Source organism: Montipora foliosa, chromosome 3 (assembly GCF_036669935.1).
Source record: "Montipora foliosa isolate CH-2021 chromosome 3, ASM3666993v2, whole genome shotgun sequence".
NCBI classification, from domain to species: Eukaryota; Metazoa; Cnidaria; class Anthozoa; order Scleractinia; family Acroporidae; genus Montipora; species Montipora foliosa.
The window spans coordinates 2,936,018-2,961,017 of NC_090871.1; the positions used below are offsets into that span (position 1 = coordinate 2,936,018).

At 42.2% G+C, this 25,000-nt stretch overlaps 2 protein-coding genes across 3 annotated transcripts in view; both read left to right on the top strand.

Moving 5' to 3' along the window:
• The window catches only part of LOC137996462 (cartilage matrix protein-like), a 40,845-nt gene extending 22,225 nt beyond the window's left edge, over positions 1 to 18,620 (top strand). For both annotated transcript variants that reach the window (XM_068841890.1, XM_068841888.1), the window contains exons 3-8: positions 4,340 to 4,517; positions 5,688 to 5,917; positions 6,583 to 6,777; positions 9,083 to 9,489; positions 12,705 to 12,915; positions 18,476 to 18,620. In XM_068841890.1, the coding sequence (XP_068697991.1) occupies positions 4,340 to 4,517; positions 5,688 to 5,917; positions 6,583 to 6,777; positions 9,083 to 9,489; positions 12,705 to 12,908 (1,214 nt within the window). In that variant the 3' untranslated portion in view covers positions 12,909 to 12,915; positions 18,476 to 18,620. The remainder of the gene's footprint in view (positions 1 to 4,339; positions 4,518 to 5,687; positions 5,918 to 6,582; positions 6,778 to 9,082; positions 9,490 to 12,704; positions 12,916 to 18,475) is intronic.
• Positions 18,621 to 23,820: 5,200 nt separating this feature from the next.
• Positions 23,821 to 25,000, top strand: part of LOC137995151 (uncharacterized) — a 1,212-nt gene continuing 32 nt past the window's right edge. The window contains exon 1 of the mRNA XM_068840727.1: positions 23,821 to 25,000. This exon is cut by the window's right edge and continues 32 nt beyond it. Coding sequence (XP_068696828.1) covers positions 23,821 to 25,000 — 1,180 coding nt within the window.

Consider the following 25,000-nt stretch of genomic DNA (forward strand, 5'->3'; position numbering starts at 1 on the left):
AAAAACTTGCAATCAACAGCATAATTTGGAAGTTGGTATCCCAATGGTTCTTTTAACACTGAAGAAATCTTGTCTCTAGTCTCCTTGGTATAGTTGTTTCATGACTCCTTTGGGCTAAACTACTTCACTTCAGCTTCAATAAACCGTCTGACGCAACAAAACAAATTAACTGGGCGATTTTCGCGTGCACCATTTATTATGCTCGGATGACCATATAGACGGAATCCCTTTCGAAAACTTCGATTTCTGTTAAAACCTGTCAATACTGCTTTTTGTTTAAAAATAACTTTATCTTGTATTCGTGGAGACAATTTTTTTGGTTAAAGAACCAAATTGCGTTGGGCAGAATAAGCATAATCATAGAAAAAACAGAACTTTCTTTCGACTGATTCTTTTACTCGTCTCATTGAAAATAAAACACTTTTGGGACAGCGCAAAGAAGTCAAGGATTGCCCTTACCAATTCTTAACCCTTTTCATACCCTACTGTACGAAAAGTATCTTTAATTCGCGTTTTGTTTGATGCACAATCTCGTTCCATCTAATAAATAATGTTACTATGCAGTTCTTTTCGTGCGTCCTGATTGATTAACTACATAGGAGGTAGTAGCCAAAGAGAACAGGATGATTGCATTAACCGTAATCGTTTCGGGGAGTTATTTTTTTTGGTCCGTTGGCTATTCGGCTGTCGTATTGTTTTCTGAATAAAATATTTTCCTCAGTTTCAGTAACGGTGGTGGGTAACCATATATTGAATATTAGTAGAAAGTCGCAGCATTTGGTCATGCGAAAGTTAAATAAGATTCAGCTTATTTTTACTTTTTTTTTTCAGATGTCGACTATCTCACCCACGCCCTTCACTTCATTGCGGAGCGATAAAAAACATAGTGATGGCTCATTTAGTTTAATTATCCACATTTATTTTAAATTTTACGCAAACCCTAGAAACGCGAAGAAGTTGTTTAGTTTTAAATTCTGTTGTTCCGGAAGCAAGGTCGGCGCGCTATTTATTCTTCCCATTTTATTTACTTCCCATTTCCGTTTGATTCCTCTTTTTTTAGCTACTATTTGTTTGGGAGATAACAAGTTTCCAGTGTCAAAATAATCTGATGAAAACGGTTCGTTGTCCACTCATAATTAAAAAGAAACTAGACGCTCCATTGGCGTACACTGGGTTGCGTGTGGTACGTGTTACTCAAAACAGAAGGGACTGCAGTGTTCCAGTCAATTTTTCAAGTCGGGGGTCATTAAGACCATTTAAGGGGTCACCCAGAAGTCGTACCAGCAGAGGCTCTTTGGCTCACTAGTTCATACGACGAAACAGATCTTTTTCTGAGGTTTAAAACCTGGCTACCAGTCTATTAATCATTTGTCAGAAAAAAAAAAATTCCGGTCATCTTTAGAAAAAATAGAAACGCACCGCGTACGTGTGGTAGTGCAGTAACACAGCGCTTTATACCATATTGTCAACTGAGCTGCGTTTTGTCTTCCAGGATATTCAAGTTCAATATATAGCTCTAATAGTACACAATACTGTTTTGGTATTGTATATGGTAAGAGTCTTAGGTAAATAGCCCCCTGAGAAGATATTTGGTTTAATACTAGCAAATTACTAAACCCAGAAAGATTGAAGAAAATAAAAGGGAATCCAAAAACATTGGCTTCTAGGCTGACATGTTGATCATTTCCAATTTTCCTCACAACTTCGTTTCACCACAAGTTTAAGCGTACACTCTGAGCGTCTGACAGCTTTGTAATACAACTTTCACTCACCACCCTGTCCGGCGGGGTTAGTATCTGGATGGGTAACCTAAAAAATATGTCACTTCATAACAGAAGCATAAGGCCGAAAATTCTATTTTAACGCCCAAAAATGCGAACTAAGCAGGGTACAAATTTTATTAGCTTGCTTTATGCAAAACAAATATTGATGCAAAAGTAAATAGATATTGATAAACAGTTTTTAGGAAGAGAAGAAGGAAGTTTCCAGGACGGTCGATCGAGAATAAAATAAAAATTTACGACATCAAAACAACATTAATTTTAAACCGCGAATATGAAAAGTTACCATCAGCAAAAAAAACACTTTGCGACATTTTTGCAACGTTCAAATTTGTTATTGTACTTTTGGCTGCGCAAGTAAATCGCAAAATCGAAAGTGACATCGAATTCAGCGGGCGCCGTGGTCAAGTTACCGCAGCGTGTTTACTCGCGAAACAGTGAAACATCTGTGTCAAATGATGGCAAGATACCGGTTTTTTGTTTTTGTTAGTTTTCTGTTTCTTTCAAGTTTGACAAGAAATGTGCGAATTCAACACAAAGATCATAATTGCCCAAGTTTTGAGGTTGACTATTGTTTCTGCAAAGTCAAAAATTTACTCTCCAAGACGAGGTTAATTATCACCAGGTAATTCCATCGTTTTGGGAATAGCAGCTACTTTATTATTCATCAGCGTCACAATTTTTGCTGATTTTGGGGCTCATTTTGTTGAAACTCAAGCACGCTTCCAACAGATCCTCCCGTATCACCTTTCAACACACGTATTCAAATTTGTTAACTCAAAAATTACACAACATCTGTTAACTCTGGTTAAATTCACAAAAGGTGGAAATCTCACAAAAATCTTTTCCAGCGAAATATTTATTGAAACAAACAACATATTTGCTATTAGAGGGAAAAAACCCTTCCCATTTCAATTGCAAACGAGACACACAATCGGTGTCACAAAGCATATGCAGTTAAATACATTTCTGACAGTTCACATCAAACCCTTTTCGAACGAACCTTGACCGTAAATAATGAAGCACAAATTAGACAACAAGCTTTCATTCAAATAATTCAGTTTTCACTATCACATTTCCATTTTTTTTTACCTTTGAAGAGTTGAGTACAAAATAAATGTAACTTGCCAGACAATTTTGTCAGTGAACACTGTAATACATTTAAGGCCTTCGATTCCTTCGATGTTTGTTAAATCGATAAAAGAATTGCCATTTGATTTCAGTGTTGTATATAATACCAAGTTAGTAAAATATTAGAAACAAAGCTCACTTCATGCAATTGACGTTCCATTCTTGAGCTCCATGAAGGTATATTTTGTTTAAATATCCACTAAAACGCCATTCGCGTTACAATGACTTTCGACACCAATGAAGGTAAACAAGAATTAGTGAAATTTCCAATTATTACCTGAAGACTGTGCAGTGTTGAGTACAAATAAAATACAAATAGCCAGACAACAGAGATCACAGATCCAATTAAGGTGTTCGATTCCTTTTCTGTCTTTGTTGAACCCATAAGTTACCAGAGAATTTTCCATGTGGTTTCAGTGTAATACATAACAGCACACTTGGTAAAATATTAGAAATAGAACTCACTTTGATTTCGGCTCGACGGGGGATAGATTGTTGTCGAAGTCCATTACTCGTCGCTTTTAAGATTCCACATATTTATTTTTCCCCGCCTGTCTTGTTTATCCAATTGACTTTCGATTATTGAGCTCCATAAGGGTATATTTTGTTTAAAGATCCACTAAAACGCCATTCGCGCTACAAGACTCTCGACACCATTGCAAGTTGAATATTCTACTGTGTCCACCAGAGAAATCTACACATTTCCAATACCCTCTCGATTCTAAGAAAATACGCGCAGAAGGCTCTATGCACAAAGACACCACTTAGCAGGGGAGTGACAGGCAAGACTTTTACCGAAACGGAAAAAAAGAAGAAAAGAAAAGAAAACGACGAAATATTACCCATTTTCCGACTGGGAAACCCAGTAATTAAATTAGCTTTTATGCATTACTTGGCTGTGCAGCCAGACCACCAATTAATTCGCCCTTGTCACACGGCGGCCATATTGTCCCGGGAGACCAAAAAAGCTTTGTTTTACCACGCCAAGCCTCATCCCCATGGTTTCCACTGCGAGGCTTGGCGTTGTAAAACAAAGCTTTTTGGTCTCCCGGGACAATATGGCCGCCTTGTGACAAGGGCGAATGGAGTGGTGCCTAAGACAGACCGTCTTTGTAAGGGAAAATGGAAGTCCAATGGAGAGATTTTGCATCGCGTTTCAGTGAAACGGAAAACTGATGGCAGCCTTGATTCGAGAAATTGCTCGAAATATGTAAACAGCAGACAGCAAAATGAGCCAAAATCAAACAGCCTCACGTTTGCCGTTTACCCAAAACGGGATGGTAAATCTCAAATGCTAACGAAGTTGATTTTGTAAGAACTCAGTTATAATTCAACTCGTTTTGTCTTATTTATGAAAAAAAACCAACTAATTGTTTTATAATCAATGGACATCTGTCCTGTATTGTGTCTTTTATAAACTAATCCAGGTCAAAACCAATTTGCAACATGCAAACGAGCGTGGACGAAGATCGGTTGCTTTAAAGACAAGGTCAAGCCATCGCGCCCACTTCCGGAAATGCTTCTAAACGACAGAGATAGATTCAGTAAATACCACCAGCCAGGTTACCGACTAAATTGGAACAAATGGAGCCAGTCCCAACACAGGTGAAGCGAATACTTACGTCAACGTGGTACAGTGATTTATACGCTTGTCTTAAGATTGGGAGTTCCCGAGTTCAAGACCTGTTTTGTTCGGGCAGGTACAAAAGTCGAATCGCTCACCTCGGATCGATCGGAAAACGGTTTTGTAGGCTAAAACTATTTGCGCCGATTTCACCATGATTAACTTAAAGATTAGGGCTAGGGTGATTTCTTTAGGGCCTTATCATTTTTTTTAGGTCGATCTGAGGTGAGCGATCTGAGTTGATCCGGAATAACTTTTGCACCTACCTGTTTTGATCACTGGTTGAATTTGATCCTGGTGGTCAATGCTTTAATTTCTAGGCTACACTTGAACAGCCAACAAGTACGCCTCTGTCCAGTAGAGAATGCTTAAGTTCTCATTCTGGCCTGGGTTGCTCGAAGCATGGTTAGCCCTAAAACCTATAGGTCTTGATACCTCTTAACTAACGGTTAGCGCTAACCAGGCTTCGAGCAACCTGCCCCTGTTCTGTTGTTTAATTGTTGTGTTTCACTACCCCTGCAAAGTTCCTATTGGAAGCGCTCAATTAATTATGTATGTGTATGATGGCTCACCTTTTTGAGATCATAGCCTCTTGCACATCTCAGACGTTTCGTTAATACGAGGACAGTTAGGCCACCGCTGCTCATTTATGATAACATCATAGAATAACAGGGTGCACATCAATAAGAATCATATTAGTCCTCATGATCATGAAAAGGGTTCAATACACGGCTAAAAAGCCCTTGAAAAACGCCGAAAATAGGGTAGTAGAAAATTGAACATATTACTGAAAAAGAAGGGTTTTTTTACAACCTACCATTTCCTGTCCATTAAGGATGCAATCACTTCATCTGATACTGTTTGAGTTAGGTTCTGGCCAGTTAGCGTTAAGTTGAGAGGGGCGCGGCCTTTTGTGACGTCTACGATAATTGCCTTGAATCTTTTTATCTCGATGAAAAATATTACTAACCATCGTCTAAGGTTGAGTAAATCGATCACTTATCCAAATCCCCTTGCGCTCTGTAGGAAGTCGAAAACCCGTCGATGGCTTACAAGTGACAAATGACTCTAGATACTCAACCCCTCCAACATGCTGCCAACTAAAACTAACTTTTGTCTATCTATTCATTTCTTTACCCGTTTTCCATCAGTCTTGCCTGTCGATGTGCTCAAAAAGCTCTTCAGAAAGGGTACAGAGTTTTTGGCTTGCAATTTTATGGAGAGTGTTGGAGCGGACCTTTTGCGGAGTTCAACTACTCGCGGGACGGAAAGTCTGATAACTGCATCATGAACCTTCAGGCTCCAACCGCTTGCGTTAAAGATGACCCAAAGGAATGCGTGGGCCAAAAGAATACAAACTACATTTACATGCTGACAGCAAGTAAGGAAATCACAATAGACACGGAAAGTCACCTATAATTATTTCTGTAGCTTTCCATAGTAAAGAGGTTCTTAGCTGATACGTCCTCCGACATAAATGGCATTAATTACTCACGCCTTGTCGAACAAATTGTTACTAATTACCAACCGATTCACTCCGAAGTTTTGTTAATTGGATTTCGGATAATACCATCTTCTACTCAATTGTGTACCTTTATAACCTGCGATCAGGCGTAGTTTTCTTTCCCCAAGATGATCAGTAGGGAGGGAGGTCATGATCGCAGGTTAGTACCTTTTCTGCTTCGTGGTTTTCGACCTTCTGCTTCATTACTAAGCTGAAATGAAAGTTTGGAACGGTTAGCATAAACTCGACATTGGTTTACACCAATAAACCAGCCATGAAATCGTGTAATAACTTTCTTATCATTAAAATATCAGTACTTGACCAGATTTTTAGAACCATGAGTAGGCATAGTTTTAAAGTTGGCTTTCCTGTGAGCCCGAAAAGGCTTCTGAGCTTTGAAGAAAAGGGTCACCGTATCCCATCACTCATATATGCCACTCTAACGACTTTCTCTCTTTCTCAATCATAAACGCAGTCGAAGCCTATCAAAAGACGGGTTTCGTTTTCATAACACATTTAATCAGGTTTTCTTCTCTTTCTAGATCCAGGTCCCCAGAGTCCGGATGTCGACGGCGGCTTTACAGAATGGTCTGACTGGAGCGAGTGCAGTAAGACTTGTGGAGGCGGCACCAAGTCACGTGAGAGAGAGTGCACCAACCCAACCCCCCAGGGAATTGGCAGGCCTTGTGAGGGAGACACTGAGGAAACGACGCAATGCAACATGCAGAAATGCCTAGGTAAAACGGGAAAAATTAATTAGTTAATTAATCCCACAAATGCGCTGTGCTGCGCTATACCAGTCTTTTCTTCGCGTTAAAAAAAATGCAAAAAAACATGAATGTATTGCTTTGGCTAAGCGAACAATTCATATTCCTTCTCGGGAAAAGTTGGCCAATCAGGGAGCGTAGTGAACTTTATAAAAAGCATAAGTATCAACCTTTGCCGCAAAAACCACCTAAAGGAAAGAAAAGGAAAGGAACTTTATTTAAATGTTTAGTCGTTCTAGCGTTGGAGCACTAATTGGGGACACCGTAAACTGAAATTAACATTTAACGCAAATCAAGTCAAGTGTTGGTTTATGAAATGAGGGGAACACCGGAGTGCCCGGAGAAAAGCCTTTCGGTGGAGAATAGAGAACCAACAAACTCAACCCACATGACATGACACATGATGCCGAGTCTGGGAATCGAACGCTGGCCACATTGGCGGGAAGCGAGTGCTTTCACCACTGCGCCATCCCTACACCCCATGCAACTATTCTTAACCCAAATCGGATTCGCAGGCGCTTTTAGGAATTTACACACAACTGGCCACTCCAAATAAACCGTATAATAATATACATGAAAAAATCACTTGATTCTGATTGGCTGAGAAAAGTGCAGGTGAAGTGTAACACAGTGCAAAAAGTTTAATACCAATGCAAATTACACATCAAAATTCTGGATTATGATTGGGTAATAAACAATAGGGTTTGGTCAGAACCAATCAAATCTTTTGTTTTTAAATCAAGCGCGCGCCCTGGATGGCGCAATTATGGGGCAATTTTTTCCTGATACGTGATACGCGTGCGTTTCTTCTGCTTAAGGACGGTGCCTACTAATTCAAAGGTATTTTTGCCCGGTTTACTGAATATGCGGGAAAAGCAGATCTAAACAAGTATTATTGAAATCCAAAAAGAAAACTGGGGGTAACCACGCATTTTTCGAAGATAATTAATCAACAATATTTGTAAAAAGCTTTAAAATAAAAAAAAATGTATGGCGTTCCTTTCCAAATTGAAGCTCGAGATGCGCAGAACGTATGCGCAATAACAATAGTAGGCACCGTCCTTAACCATCTCGAATTTTTTTCATGTATATTAATAAGTACGTGTAATCATATGATTTCGAGTTTAATTTGGAATAAATAAGCACTTGTAATTTTTTTCAAAGACAACAAATTGCACTCGCTATATTGGCTCGTGCAATTTTGGTTGTCTTTGAAAAAATACTCGTGCTTATTTATTGCAAATGGCATTCGAAATCGTGTGATTACCTATACATATTCCACAGTCAACAGGTTTGCGAATTGGTATTTCCTTTGAAAGTGCCCAGTGCAGTCCGTGCGACAAGGAATACCGATAGCTCTTACAAACCGAGTACTTGAGCCGCACTACGATTGATCGCCCGTTAGAGGCGAGATGATTAGTATAAAAATCTGAGAGATACCACTATCCTGACACGCGAAATGTTCTCTTCTGGTTGCCGTCCGCGTCTTAAAAACGCGCGTGCATAAGCTCTCTAAGGTACAGCACGTCCATCCAGTAAGTCCCACAATGCAACACTCCTACCAGTCTCGACAAAGATTTGTGAGGGGGTAATTGCTTCGAACTTTGATTGGTTCATACGTACACACTTAGCTGACGGCTTTTCAGGGACAATGAGACACAGTCAATAAAACAACTACAAACTGTTAATCAAATTCAGCAAGTGGAAAGAATCCGCGATCACAAGGGAAGCTCCCTATCGCAAATACTCTTTTTTTTCTTTGGCCATTTCAGTTTTATCAGAAATAACACAAACAGCGGTGACAAACATCAGATATAAACGCATACTTTAAATTATCTTTTACTTGACGTTTCGTACGCTTCTGCAAACATCTTCCGAAGTGACGGTTAATACAAAAATGGAGTTTAAATATACAGGATCACTAACTTATTTACTACTAACTATTTTAACAACTATTTTAATAGTCACTTAAAAGTAAGAGTAGAGGTGACAAAAACAGCTTTTCGCTGCTGACCTTAAATGAATATGAAGGCAGCGAAAAGCTGTGTCTTTATTAGTTTTTGTCACCTCTATTGTTACTTAATTGTTAATAGTTAATAAGTTAGTGATCCTGTATATTTAAACTCCAATTTTGTATTAACCGTCACTTTGGAAGCTCCCTAACTACTGGACCGCATTGTCCCCGTTTTACACGTACCCAATCGAAAACTGCCTTCATGGGGTGTGTGTTAGCTAATCAGCCGAGTCTATATTAAATACTTTTTTTGTGAATTAGGATGTGAGAAAAAGATGGATGTGGTCATTGTTGTTGACACCTCGAGCAGTGTAAGGAAAGTGAATTTCGAAGTGGTGAAAACGTTTATTGGGAACCTCGTTGAACAGATGCCCATCTCTTCCCGCATGTCACATGTTGCTATCGTTAGCTACAATCACAGGGCCTACAAGAACTGGGACTTCCTGTCCAACAACGCACAGTACCTCCCCTCCCTCCAGGAAGCCGTAAGTAAACTCAAATACAGACCGGGAGGAACTAGGACCGACAGAGCGATGAGTAAGGCCTCTGAATTGTTTAGCCCAGACGAAGGCGCGCGACGCGATGTTCCACACGTTCTTATAGTAATTACAGATGGAAAAACAAGCCGCAAGTCAAAACCATACTCACAGGTTTTGAAGCCTTTGAAGGTAATGACATATTAGGGATATTAACGATCGAATTTTACTGCAAACATCAAGCTGAAATAGGCCACTTTGGAAAATACCATAATACTCTTTGTCTGTCCCCCCAAATTTTGCATAAGCGATTGTTTCCAGTTTCTCTTGGGACTTACAATGGTCCCAAGAGAAAACAAAAACAATGCTCACGCGAAATTTGGGGGGACAAACAGAGAGTATTATGGTATTTTCCAAAGTGGCCTATTAAATTTGTGTTTCGTCAAAAATGAAATTCATTCGACTTTAGTTCATGTCTGGAATCTACAGATATCAAGCAAATTCTCATAAATGAAAGACAAGACAGTTAGAATAAGGGAATAATAAAAATAATAATAAAATTAATAATTCGGGGCTCGGTAAATATATCCACCACTTTGACCTACGCTGAGGTGAATAATTGTTTCAGTAGATACCACACAAAAAGAATCAAAGGCGGACCAAAAAAAATTTAGTTTTGTAAAATGTGGTCGGAAATTTCAAATCTCACGCGCTGGTTACACAGAAGTGCCTACGAGTCAGCAAATCATCGCACAAGGAGAGTTCACCTAAACAAACAAACAAAACAAAAGCTTTATTTTCCCTTGTGTATTCACTTATGTGGTATATACTAAATAAACTTTATTTATTACACATAACATGAGAATTTTATTTCCTAAAGCTCATTTGTACAAATCTATACGCTTTATTTTCACATGTGAAAAATGCATATACAGCCAATCAGAATGGTGTACAGCTCTTTCATGTGTTGAAGTATAACCAATCAACGATAGCGTTAAGGCCTTTCCAAGCCAATTATCCGTGCATCTCGTGCAAAATCGTACATTGTTCTTGAACTAAATTAAATTTGCATTAGTTTCTATTGTTAGTGAGTTTTTGTTTCTATTTTGCGTTCAGTCAACTATTTCAATGAAACTTCTCGTCTTATGTTTATGTTTATGTTGTACGGGGTTGTATTCACTCGTTGTTTGTGTCAAAACCCTCACTCGCTCGTACCTCGCTCGTTCGGGTTTTTAACACAAACCACTCTTGAATAAAACCCCGTACGCCACACTTTCTATGACGTTAACTATATTTAAGTCTCAACTGTATCTAGCGCTGAGGAACTAATCGAAGACACAATACAGAAATCAATTCAAACGACTATTATCGTATGTTGGTTATTGAGGAGAGGGGAAAACCGGAGTTTACCCAGAAAAAAGCCTCTCGAAGCAAAGTGGAGATTCACATGTGACGCACGGTCCGCTGGGAATCGAACCCGCAGGCTTAACCCGGGGGCCACATTCGTTTGAGGCGAGTGCTTCTGTTTGACGTTGACGGCTGGCTGAGTTGCCGGGTTAAGCATTGGACTAATGTGTAGGTCGAGGGATCAAAACTCTGGCCGGACCAACACTCAGGGTCTTTTAATAACTGAGGAGAAAATGCTGTTTTTGTAATGACATCCGCAAATGGTTAGACTCTCTAGTCTTCTCGAATAAGGACTATCAACCGTAGGCCCCGTCTCACAAACCTTCAATGTTCATAATCCTGTGGTACGTAAAAGAACCCACACAATATTCGCAAAGAGTAGGGCACGGAATTTCTGGCATTGTTGCCTGTCCTCGGTCTGTGGTATATCACGGCTGGGAAGGTAAATGCTGGGAGATATTAGCTACGACAAGCTACTCTAAAATCCGAGAGTAAAGAAAGATATATGATGTGATACGATATGATGATGTGACGCTTGCCGTTTGTCGCGTAAACGCAGCTATAAATCTTTAAATTGTTTAATCTCGTTGAATGGCATAACATCCACCTATCGCTAGGTGCGCAAGGGAGGGGAAAACTAAAAACTCAGATCGGCTAACTCAACGGGGGCTTTACAAATAGTGTACTTGAATAGGCAAAATATGCGAAGTTTTCTTTCAGCTGAAGAGAAATGATGCTTTTGAGATCACTTCTGTAAATAGTTACTAGTGTTCTCTTATAGAAAAAGACGACAAATATTAGTCCGCTCACAACACTTCACTACAGTAGGGAGTTTAAGAACTGACAACGGCTAAGGAAAAATGTCATGGCAAAAAATATAACTTTGTCTTTTGTTAAGTATTTCGCTGTTATCCCATGTTACTCGCGTTGTACCTTGTGGGCGAAAAATCCTATAACTGAATTCCTGGCGAGGGAACAGTTTGGAAGTAAAAAGAGAAGAGTGTAAGTTCATTGAGAACTTACACGCTGCATGCATGATGTAAGATGGACGTTCTGTACAATTAGTACCCAGTGTCTTTATCTTCACCTTCCTCATTCCTAGTATCCAGTAAGATCGCCAAATTGTCCCTCCGACTTCCCTCCACTCGTAAAAATAAAGATAACCCTAACCTCAAAACAACTTTAATCCTCTGTGTTGTTGTAAATAGGTAGTTGGCTTTAGTCTTGATGGAGACACTTTGTGATGTTTATCTAACGGAGTCTGCATCTGACTCTCTGGTCTTTGTCTCTCTTTGACTCTCTGGTCTCTCTGGTATTCGCTCTGACGAAGGTCTATCGCTCGGAAACGTTAGCAGTTCGCCAATCTTTCTTACGGTGGTTCATTTATCTCTGTCATCTCGTTTAATGAAACCAAATTTGTCTCGCTTCCCACAGACGCACTACCGCAGTTTCTATATTCCGTATTGGGCGGAATATATTTTCTCCCAACGCCGTCAATATAATGTGGTATTGCCGTCTCAAATCGCAATTAGTTTTGTATCGCGATCCATCATTTATAAGGATAAATAAAACTGTAAACTAATCAACCCGCGCCTGATCGAAATTTCAATTCTTTCTACCTGCGAAACGTATTTGTTTGCGTACGTCAGCAACCCAATTCAGTGCAACGACGTCAATTTCAACATTAGAACCAATCACAGGCCGCGAAAGTGAGACAGACGGCAATACCACGAAATATTGACGGTTTTCGCATAGGCAAAACTATAAGAAGATCGCGATACATATTAAAACAGTGAGATAATATAGCACAAAAAGATGATTTTAATTCATTTATTTCTGCAAAGATTACAACAATTTCGGACACAAATTAGCGCGCGAATTCCTCGGAGGTGAATAGCAATGGATATCCGGAGTTTGAGTAGCCAATCAGCTCGCGCGTTCAACGCTATGCACTGTTTTGGTATATACTAAATATTACTTTGTCTATTTGTTGCCACCAGGAAAAGAATGTAAAAATCATTGCAATTGGCGTTGGCCCGATGGTAGACAAGAACGAGTTGACAAAAATTGCTTACGGCAACAGCAAAAACGTTCTACATGTGGACAAGTTTGATGATCTCAACACGAGGATAGACGACATTACTGCAAAATATTGCGTCGCAAGAAAGCCACTTGACATGAGTAAATTGATGACAAATAACTGATTGTGAGGTAAGTAGACTAAGTACAAATTTGTAGAATTGAACAAAACAGTGCAATTACCTTCCTTAATTCGTGTTTTTTTTTTTGGGAAAATTCCCCGCCAATGAGAAGCGAAATCAAAACGGATAACGTCTTGTGGGTATGCGTTTGCCCTCTCTTAACGACGCCATAATTTGCGACCAGTTTTCATACTGTGCCACCAAATGACTAAATTCCACAAATCTTTTTCCAGTTTCAATTTAAACAACAGCACTGCCTAATCCCCCCCCCCCCTCCCTCCCCTTCCCCACGTCTTTGAAGTTCAGCGAAAAAGAGGTGTATTATGGGATTTGTGCAAGTAATGAATGCAGGGTGGTATCGAAAACAAAGACCGAAGACCTAAGACCTCAAAAACGAAGACCCACTCGAAAACTGACATACAATTAAGTTTAATTCAAATGTTATTTTTGAAGGGTTAGTCCTAAGCAGATCTAAGGGGCCGATTACATGAGCCGGGCTGGCCCTGTTAGGCGGGCTGGCTCGTTTAGCCGAGATCCCGGCACGTCTGAAAAACACACTAGCCGGGATCCCGGCTAACCGGGATGAGATTTTTTCATGTAATCAGCCAGGTTAGCCGGGCCAGCGATTTCTAACCACATTACTCAACTTTAGAGCAAAATGGCCCACGGAATAGTCGTATTTTATGTTTAAATATAAGATGTATAAGATAGCAAGTCTTGAAGCTTCGTTTTGTTGTTCTCATCCTTTTTCACACGACATCGGACTGCGGACTCGGACTGCGAACCGGGTATAAAACGCGGACTAGGCATAAAACACGGACTAGGCATAAAACACGGACTGCGGACCGGGTATAAAACACGGACTGCGGACCAGGTATAAAACACGGACTGCGGACCGGGTATAAAACACGGACTGCGGACCGGGTAGAGGACCGGGTATAAAACACGGACTGCGGACCGGGTATAAAACACGGACTACGGACCGGGTATAAAACACGGACTGCGGACCAGGTATAAAACACGGACTGCGGACCGGGTATAAAACACGGACTGCGGACCGGGTAGAGGACCGGGTATAAAACACGGACTGCGGACCGGGTATAAAACACGGACTGCGGACTGGGTATAAAACACGGGCTGCGGACCGGGTATAAAACACGGACTACGGACCGGGTATAAAACATGGACTACGGACCGGGTATAGAACACGGACTGCGGACCGGGTATAAAACACGGACTGCGGACCGGGTATAAAACACGGACTGCGCACAGGGTATAAAACACGGACCCTGGACCGGGTATAAAACACGGACTGCGGACCGGGTATAAAACACGGACTGCGCACAGGGTATAAAACGCGGACTAGGTATAAAACACGAACTGCAGACCGGGTATAAAACACGGACTACGGACCGGGTATAAAACATGGACTGTGGACCGGGTATAAAACGCGGACTACTGTAGGTATAAAACACGGACGGCGGACAGGGTATAAAACGCGGACTAGATATAAAACACGGACTGCTGACCGGGTATAAAACACGAACTAAGCATAAAACATGGACTGCGGACCGGGTATAAAACACGGACTGCGGACCGGGTATAAAACTCGAACTACGGACCGGGTATAAAACACGGACTGCGGACCGGGTATAAAACACGGACTACTGTAGGTATAAAACACGGACTGCGGACAGGGTATAAAACGCTGACTAGGCATAAAACTCGGACTGCGGACCGGGTATAAAACGCGGACTAGTTATAAAGCACAAACCGCGAAAACACGGACTAGGCATAAAACACGGACTGCGGACCAGGTATAAAACACGGACTGCAGACCTGTAATAAAACACGGACTGCGGGCAGGGTATAAAACACGGACTACGGACCGGGTATAAAACACGGACTGCGGACCGGGTATAAAACGCGGACTACTGTAGGTATAAAACACGGACTGCGGACAGGGTATAAAACGCGGACTAGGTATAAAACACGGACTAGGCATAAAACACGGACTGCGGACCGGGTATAAAACGCGGACTAAGTATAAAACACGGACTGCGGACCGGGTATAAAACGAGCACTAGTCATAAAGCACGGACTAGGACCGGGTATAAAACATGGACTGCAGACCGGGTATAAAACGCAGACTGCGGAAGGGGTATAAAACGCGGACTAGGCATAAAAAACGGACTGCGGGCCAGGTATAAAACGCGGACTACCAACCGGGTATAAAACACGGACTGCGGACTGGGTATAAAACGCGGACTAGGCATAAAACACGGACTGCAGACCAGGTATAAAACACAGACTAGGTATAAAACGCAGACTGCAGAAGGGGTATAAAACGCAGACTAGGCATAAAACACGGACTGCGGACCAGGTATAAAACGCAGACTAGGTATAAAACACGGACTGCGAACCGGGTATGAAACGCAAACTAGTCATAAAACACGGACTAGACATAAAACACAGACTGCGAACCGGATATAAAACGCGGACTAGGCATAAAACACGGACTGCGAACCGGGTATGAAACGCAAACTAGTCATAAAACACGGACTAGACATAAAACACAGACTGCGAACCGGATATAAAACGCGGACTAGGCATAAAACGTGGACTAGGCATTAAACACGGACTAGGCATAAAACATGGATTGCGGACCGGATAGAAAACGTGGACTAGGCATAAAACGTGGACTAGGCATAAAACACGGACTAGGCATAAAAGGTGGACTAGGCATAAAACACGGACTGCAGACCGGGTATAAAACGCGAACTACGCATAAACCACGGACTGCGGACCGGGTATAAAACGCGAACTAAGTATAAAACACGGACTGCAGACCGGGTATAAAACGCAAACTAGTCATAAAACACGGACTAGACATAAAACACAGACTGCGAACCGGATATAAAACGCGGACTAGGCATAAAACGTGGACTAGGCATTAAACACGGACTAGGCATAAAACATGGATTGCGGACCGGATAGAAAACGTGGACTAGGCATAAAACGTGGACTAGGCATAAAACACGGACTAGGCATAAAACGTGGACTAGGCATAAAACACGGACTAGTCATAAAAAACGGACTGCGGACCGCGTATAAAACACGGACTAGTCATAAATCACGGACTGCGGACCGGGTATAAAACGCGGACTAGGTATAAAACACGAACTGTGGACCGGGTATAAAACGCGGACTAGGTATAAAACACGGACTGCGGACAGGGTATAAAACGCGGACTAGGCATAAAACACGGACTGCGGACAGGGTATAAAACGCGGACTAGGCATAAAACACAGACTGCGGACCAGGTATAAAACGCGGACTACGGACCGGGTATAAAACACAGACTGCGGACCGGGTATAAAACACGGACTGCAGATCGGCTATAAAACACGAACTACGGACCGGGTATAAAACACGAACTGCGGACTGGGTATAAAACGCGGACTATGGACCGGGTATAAAACAGGCACTGAGGACCGGGTATAAAACGCGGACTAGTGTAGGTATAAAACGTGGACTGCGGACAGGGTATAAAACTCGGACTAGGTATAAAACACGGACTGCGGACAGGGTATAAAACGTGGACTACGGACCGGGTATAAAACACGGACTGCGGACCGGGTATAAAACACAAACTAGGCATAAAACAGGGACTGCGGACCGGGTATAAAACGCGGACTAGGCATAAAAAACGGACCGGGTATAAAACACGGACTGCGGACCGGATATAAAACACAAACTACGGATCGGGTATAAAACACATACTGCGGACAGGGTATAAAACACGGACTAGTCATAAAACACGGGCTGCAGACCAGGTAGAAAACACGGACTAAGCATAAAACACAGACTGCGTGCGGACCGGGTATAAAAAGCGAACTAGGCATAAAACACGGACTGCTGACAGGGTATAAAACGCAGACTACTGTAGGTGTAAAACACCGACTGCAGACAGGGTATAAAACGTTGACTAGGCATAAAACACGGACTGCGAACCAGGTATAAAACGCGTACTAAGTATAAAACACGGACTGCGGACCGGATATAAAACACGGACTAGGCATAAAACACGGACTGCAAACGGGGTATAAAACACGGACTAGGCATAAAACACGGACTGCGGACCAGGTATAAAACGTGGACTAGGCATAAAACACGGACTGCGGACCAGGTATAAAATGAGGACTAAGTATAAGACACGGACTGCGGACCGGGTATAAAATGCGGACTAGGCATAAAACACGGACTTCGGACCGGGTATAAAACGAGGACTAGGCATAAAACACGGACTGCGGACCAGGTATAAAACGCGGACTAAGTATAAAACACGGACTGCGGACCGGGTATAAAATGCGGACTAGGCATAAAACACGGACTGCGGACCGGGTATAAAACGCGGACTAGGCATAAAACACGGACTGCGGACCAGGTATAAAACGAGGACTTGGTATAAAACACCGACTGCGGACCGGGTATAAGACTGGGACTACTGTAGGTATAAAACACGGACTGCGGACAGGGTATAAAACGCGGACTAAGCAAAAAAAAAAAGGCTGCGGACCGGGTATAAATTACCGACTACTGACTGGGTATAAAACACAGACTGCGGACCGGGTATAAAACACAGACTGCAAACCGGGTATAAAACGCGGACTAAGTATAAAACACGGACTGCGGACCGGGTATAAAACGCGAACTAGGCATAAAACACGGACTGCAGACCGGGTATAAAACGCAGATTAGGCATAAAACACGGACTGCGGACCGGGTATAAAATGCGGACTAGACATAAAACACGGACTGCGGCCCGGGTATAAAACGCGGACTAGGCATAAAACACGGACCGCAGACCGGGTGTAAAACGCGGACTAGGCATAAAACACCGTCTAGGCATAAAACACTGACTGCGGACCGGGTATAAAACGCGGACTACGTATAAAACACAGACTGCGGACCGGGTATAAAACGCGGACTAGGCATAAAACATGGACTGTGGACCGGGTATAAAACGCGGACTAGGTATAAAACACGGACTGCGGACCGGGTATAAAACGCGGACTAGGCATAAAACACGGACTGCGGATTAGGTATAAAACACGGACTAGGCATAAAACATGGACTGCGGACCGGGCTGTCCCGGTGAAGGCGATTACGTGAAAAAATATCAATCCGGCTACCCTGGATCCCGGCATCGTAATGCCTGGATTTCGGCTAACCCGGGCTGAGATTTTTCCATGTAATCGCAAACTTGATTTTTGGTGTGTTTCTCAGACGTGCCGGGATCTCGGCTAAACGAGCCAGCCCGGCTCATGTAATCGGCCCCTTAGATCTGCTCAAGACTAACCCCTCAAAAATAACATTTGAATTAAACTTAATTGTACGTCAGTTTTCGAGTGGGTCTTCGTTTACGAGGTCTTAGATATTCGGTCTTCGTTTTCGATACTACCGTAAATGCAGTCCCAGTTCGATTTCTAATTGTACCAACGGAGTCATCGTTTGTTTGGAAACGCCTTGCAATATGGTTGAAACTTTTCGTTTCATTTGTGTTACAGGTGAACAGGACATTACGCAAATGAAGGGGAAGATGTTTAAAGGGGAATTTAGTTTTACGTTTAAGAGGAAAACCTTGATTTTAGTTGCATGTGAACCACGTCGAAGTTCTCAAGAAGTAATAAAGCACGAAGACGAATACAATAACTGTTGTGATTTCTCATTTCCCTTTGTCCCCAAAAGGGATTTCATCCACCAATATGCTACAGGCGCCAAATTAGAGACTTTCTTCACCTTCCACGTCAGAATACCTGTGTTTGATAATCAACCAGCCATTTCTCCGATGGCTTTGGAGCCTCACCGTTCAAAACTTTTCAAGATTGTAGACAAAAAAACGTAGTTTCCGCATAATAGACCCTTCTTCAAAATGGCAGCAGCGGAATTGAATGAGTTAAAATTTAACGGATACCAGAAGTAAGTTAAAATTACAAACTGATACCAGAAATAGAAAGAGCTTCTTTACTTTACTAACCCTGTAGAGTTTCAGCGTCTTAGGTGTTATGTCAGCTGAGGAAATGTAAGTTGAAATTTGACAAATTTACAGACGTTTGTATGACTGGGGGTTTGCGCCATACCCCCAATCATAAAAACGTCTATAAATTTTTCATGATATGCTGAAACTTTGCATGGTTACTTTAGGAGGGATATATCTGCCTGGCATAAGAGTGATGTTGCCATGGCAAAGGCCATAATCCAAAAATTGACACCCAAAAAATAAGTCTTATTATGTCGCGTCGGTACCCACACTGGTAAGTCTCTACGGGGAAAACTTTGAGAGAAATTAAGTAAGTTTCCTTTTGTAACTCGTGCCCTGTAGTGAGGGTATTCGCAAATTTTGTAACGAGCTTTGCAATATTACTAAACATGAGCCCCCCGCGTAGACTCAGACAAACATTTCGATCTACTGAAAGGAAATGTATAAGTGAGGTAAGCGATAGTGAAGGAAAGAAGAAGAAAATTTTATAAATCTGTGGAGTTGGTTTCTAAAAAGGAGGTAGAATGGTTAGTACTAAACACTGCTGATGTAAATCGGGCTCACAGTATCCAGATAAATGACCATAAATTGCTGAAATCTCTCAAAGAGTTGCAGGAATCAGGAAAGGAAGTCTTCATACCGCTACCAAAAGCATCGTAAGAGATCAAGAAATGTAAGCCATGGTTAATCGATTGAAGACGGGAATTCTTAACTGTGAAAAACATATATTTGTGCTCTACAAAAGGTCCCACAGCAGAAGTTCCTGATGTCCACCAGGAGTAACAAGAAAGTTCATAAAATTACCGCTTCGAATAACAAATTTTCCCCATTCTAGTTTTGAAAAACGCACGAGACTTTAAAATACGCCTAAAAAATAGAGGATACCCAGAGAGCAGTGTTAAGAGGCATCTCTCTGAACTGAGATTCTCAAACAAAAGGAGGTCATGCACGAGGAGATGAAAACGCACATGTAACACAATTCTGACTTTTGTCACAAAATACCACTCCGCCGCGAGGAAATGGCACCTGATAGAAAATTGCCCACATCTAAGAGAAATATTTAACACGCCCCCCATACTACGTAGAATATGGGAAAGAAAAATCCATGAAAGATATCTTAAGCCCTGGTCAGCGTGTACTTGCGAGGGAACTTGCGAGTCCGTTTGGCCACCCAACGCAAGTCTCTACGCAAGTTCAACTTGTGGCTACTTGCGACAACTTGCGAGTCCGTTTGACCAGGACTTTAGTCAGAGCAAAACAGACAACCATTTGCGAACAGCAGGAGTAGCGTAATAAAACGGCCCATCAATCGTCTTTTCCAACATGCCAACCTGCCGATGGAGTAGAATAGGGAACAGAACTTGCACTAGTGTACCATTTCCTTCCAACATTGAATCTTTTTTTGTATTTTCGCAACAGACCAAGGGCCATTATCGATGCTCGGATCAAGCGCATGGTTACTTTTACTGTTTACACGACCCTATACAGCTCCTCACTTGTTTAAAAAGTGAAGTAAAGGAACCATATTTAACGTCGATAATTCGTAACAGTAATTCAACTGACAAACCTGAGGTCGACGGTGCGCTCATTTTACTCCCCCCTCTCCATCAGTGCTCCGTTTTACGGGTATTTAAAGCTACTTAGCTACACGGAAAGGAAAGAAGTCGAAACAAGGATGAGAGATCAGGGAATCGAAATCAGGACCTTCGGGTTAGATCTCCGCCGCTCTACCGACTGAGCTACACTACACTCCATTCAGTTAACTCTGTTTGTTTCATTTAACAAATAGGCATTGCCTTTTGATGTCAGCTGCAAAGGTTAAATTTAGTTATATTAGTTATGTTGAATTGAGTACGTTTACCTGATCTAAATTTCACTAATGTAGCTTTTTTGTTGCTGACAGTTGTAAGCTAAGATCGTCTTAAAGTAACGCATTGTTCTCATGATCTCGAAAACGAGCACGGTGACCCCCCATTTTTTGCCCTTTTGGCAAAAGTAGATCATTACATTTCTGCGTGGCAAGTTTAAAAAAAATCTGTACTTGAGAAAATTTTGGGCGCGAACGTCCTTAACACTATGTAACCTGCGATCAGGCTCAGGTTGCTCGAAACCTGGTTAGCGCTAACCGGCGTTAAATTCCATGGAAACCTATTGGGTTTAATACCTCTTAACCAACGGTTAGCGCTAACCAGGCTTCGAGCAACCGGCCCCAGGAGTACTTTTCTTTAGACGGGGCGGAAAAGGAAACCTCGAGCCCAGGCTCTCTCTCTTCTCCTCCCTTGTCGTCGAGAGAAAGAGATGACAAGGGAGGAGAAGAGAGAGAGCCTGGGTTCGAGGTTGACGAGTCGTCTGCCGCCCACCTGTCAAGAGTGATGTTATCATGTGTCATGCTATAAATGTAAGCCAATCAGATTTAAGCGGGAATTACCTGCACGTTGCGATTCAAGGAAAGACGCGACGAAAACAAAATAGAACTCTAGCTGGAATGTCTGAGAAGTCAGACTTGGTGCGGTTTCTCTGTTCAAACCATCAAGGAACCAAGAACTTCAAGGTAAAACCGCGCAGAAAAACCCCAATACTTCATGTTATCATCAGGCGCAATCAACAGTACAATGAACTTTATTAAAACTCGATTATTTGAGGTGACAATAAAAGATGCTAATATCACTGTAATATGAGGAAAATGTCTAGTTTTCCAGCAGCAGCTACTCAATTATCATTTTGTGAGAAGTGTGCCACTAAACCATCGTTCAGCGCTTCCGTAAACAATGTCGAATTTCTCTGTCAAGCTCGGCTGATTTCCCGAATTTGGCAGCACTATAGTTTTTGGAACTTGTTGCTTCCGAATATATTCCAAAGGACTTACCACAACTACAAACGTTTTCGAATCGGTGGAAGTGGAACGACGCTTTTTTTTTTCTAGAATGTTCGGGACTGTAAATTACACTATTGCCAAATCCCGTAGGAAGTACGACTATAATGTCTTCTTTCCGACAAACCATTCTTCGGTTGCATTCTCTTTGCCCTTCCTTTAAAGATTTTTGAAAAAAAAAACTGAAGTCGAAGCAACAGCAGCTGTAAAAGGAGCCTAAACATCATTCCTGTTCAAATCCTTCTCTGCGGCCATAATTTGATCAGTTGTTAACCAAATTTTTGGAATTCTGTGACCAATCGGAGAGAGGCTTTAAGTGCTCTATTGTTTTTCGGACAATCAGAGTAAAATCCAGATCCTGGACTAGAAGCAGGCAGAAATTGTATTAGGCGTACCTTTTCCGCCCCGTCTAAGGAAAAGTACGCCTGATCGCAGGTTCAACACTATCATGGTTCATGGTTCATTTATTTTACACTATTTACATACAATTAACATAGAAAGAAAAGTATAGTCACAACAGATGATTACAAGGTAAAATAGTTACAGTACGGTTCATAAAATGTGTGTTTTATGGAGGCAGTGTGGTCCAGTGGTTAGGGCGCTTGCCTTGAGATCCGGAGATACCGGGTTCAAGACCCGTTCAAATTACTTGATAAATTTGTTCCTGGTAGTCCCTGGTTCAACTTCCCGGCTGCACTTGCCAATAGCCAACTGGTTTGCCTCCGGCCAGTTGGGATTCTTAACCGTTGTTATTGTGTTCTGTCGTTTCGCTGATTGTGTTTCATTGGCCCTGAAAAGCCCCTATGGGGAGCGGTCAATTATGTATGTATGTATGTGAGTGGTGGTCAAAGTAGCAAAGGCTTTCTAGTTGACTACCACCTGCTTTTAAGTAACCGAAGAAATGACACTAAAATTTACTGGGATATAGGAGAAAACAAGGAAAGGCTACGTTTATACAAACGTTGGCCGTGTAGCACTTATATTTTTTGAACAGAGTTAACTGAATAGAGTGTAACGTGAAGAGCTAGATTTCTATCCCATATGAACCATGTGAGCGTTAGCCCTTCTGATGGAACTGGGCCCACACAAGGACAGAGAAAAACTCTGACCAGGGTGGGAATTGAACCCACGACCTTCGGGTTAGATCTCCGCCGCTCTACCGACTGAGCTACACTACACTCCATTCAGTTAACTCTGTTTGTTTCATTTAACAAATAGCCGTTGCCTTTTGATGAGATCCAAGGTTCGTGTCCGATACGATCACTCAAGACAACCGGGACAAGATGCAAGATTTTGCGACTTAGTTCACCTAGTCAAACGAAGTTTCAACATTCTGAAGGAGGTCGGAAGTCAAAATGACATGGACAATAGTCACATGCTATCTATAATCGAGCGGAAAATGTGTTCGGATGATCGAAAGGTTCGGTCACGAGACTTAAAGCGTCAAGGAGAAAAAGCAACTTTAGAGCGACTGATGAATTGGATGGATGTAGAGATGAAATCGCGTATGCGTGCTACTGCCCCATTAAGATCTAGCAGATCAGTTTGTGCCTTTCAAGTCGACACACCCAAGCAGAAGTGGCCCTAAATTCGCCGCACTTGGTATCGACCAGCGTATCCAGGTCGCCAAAGAAAACCACGTTTGTTTCAGTTGTATGAAAACAGCCAGAAGAGACCATCGGCTTGATAATTTTAGAAGACGTCGAAAGTGTATGAAAACTGAGAATGGATGGGAATGCATGCATTTTCATCACCCGTTAATTCACAAGAGCACTGTAGTTTAAGTTGGCGTCGCGTCTCTCTCCGAGCCATATGAAACTCTTTTGCCGGTGATAACGTGCAAAATTTACGGTCAAAACGGGTTCCAAAAGCAAAGCAACACGCTCCTTGACTCCGGAGCACAGATCAGCTTAATCCGCGAAGAAACAGCAGTTGCACTGGGGCTCAAAGGAAACGGGACCGCAGTAACGATTACGAAAGTGGGAGGAGAAGAAGAGACGATGAGGACTAAAGTTTACAAAGTCCCTGTGTCATCACCAGACAACACCGAGACATTCTCAATCAAAGCAATTGGAATCCCGCGCATAAGTGAAGAAGTGTCAGCAGTCCAGTTCAAGCCGATCGCCAAGCTTCTTGGACTGGAGAACGAAAGGATACGCAGAGGCAAAGGTCCTGTAGACTTACTAATAGGAATTGACCATGCCCAGATGCATACTGGACAGACCAGGCAAACTGGACAGTTAGTTGCGAGGAAAACGCCTCTAGGATGGGTGGTTTTCGGTGGACAGTCAGGAGAAACCCAAGTGCATGGTCGCGTCCACCATGTAAGATTTGCTGCACCAGTAGAGATGTCAGATTTTTGGAAGACTAAGGCAATGGGAGTAGAGGTTAAACCGTGTGTTTGTGAAGCTGACAAGCTAACGCAAGCTGAAAGAGAGGAAGCGGAAATCATTTCCAAGTCGTGTGAAAAGGTGGGAAAGCAGTGGAAGGTACCGTACCCCGGGAAGAAAAATCTCATGCTGTTGCCGGATAATAAGTCATTAGCGATGAAACGGTTGGAAACTACGGAAAGACGCTTTAAGAAAGACCCAGAGCAAGGAGTGGCTTACGACAAACAGATGGAAGAAATGAAACAGATGACGTTCTCAGAAAAACTGTCTGAAGAAGAAATGGATAATTACAAAGGCCCGGTACATTATATTCCACACCATGCGGTGATTCGACCTGAGAAGAAAAGCACACCTGTAGGAATCGTCTTCAATTCCTCCTCAGTCTATCAAGGTCACGCACTGAACGATTATTGGCTTAAGGGACCCGAAATGTTGAACAATCTTTTTGGAGTCGTCTTGAGGTTTAGAGAAAAAGAAGTAGCATTGATGGGCGACATATCAAAAATGTATCACCGAGTACTCATCACGGAAGAAGATCAACATGTCCATCGGTTTCTGTGGAGAAATTTGGAAACGGACAGAGAACCCGATGTGTACGTAAAAACAGTCCTGACGTTTGGTGATAAGCCAGCCCCGGCTATGGCCCAAATTACATTAAGAAAAACAGCGGAAGAAAACAAGAAGGACTACCCGGAAGCGGCCGAGGTGCTCACTAAGAATTCCTACATGGATGATATTTGTGGTTCTGTAGACACTGTAGCGCAGGCTCAGAAGTTGACAGGAGATCTAG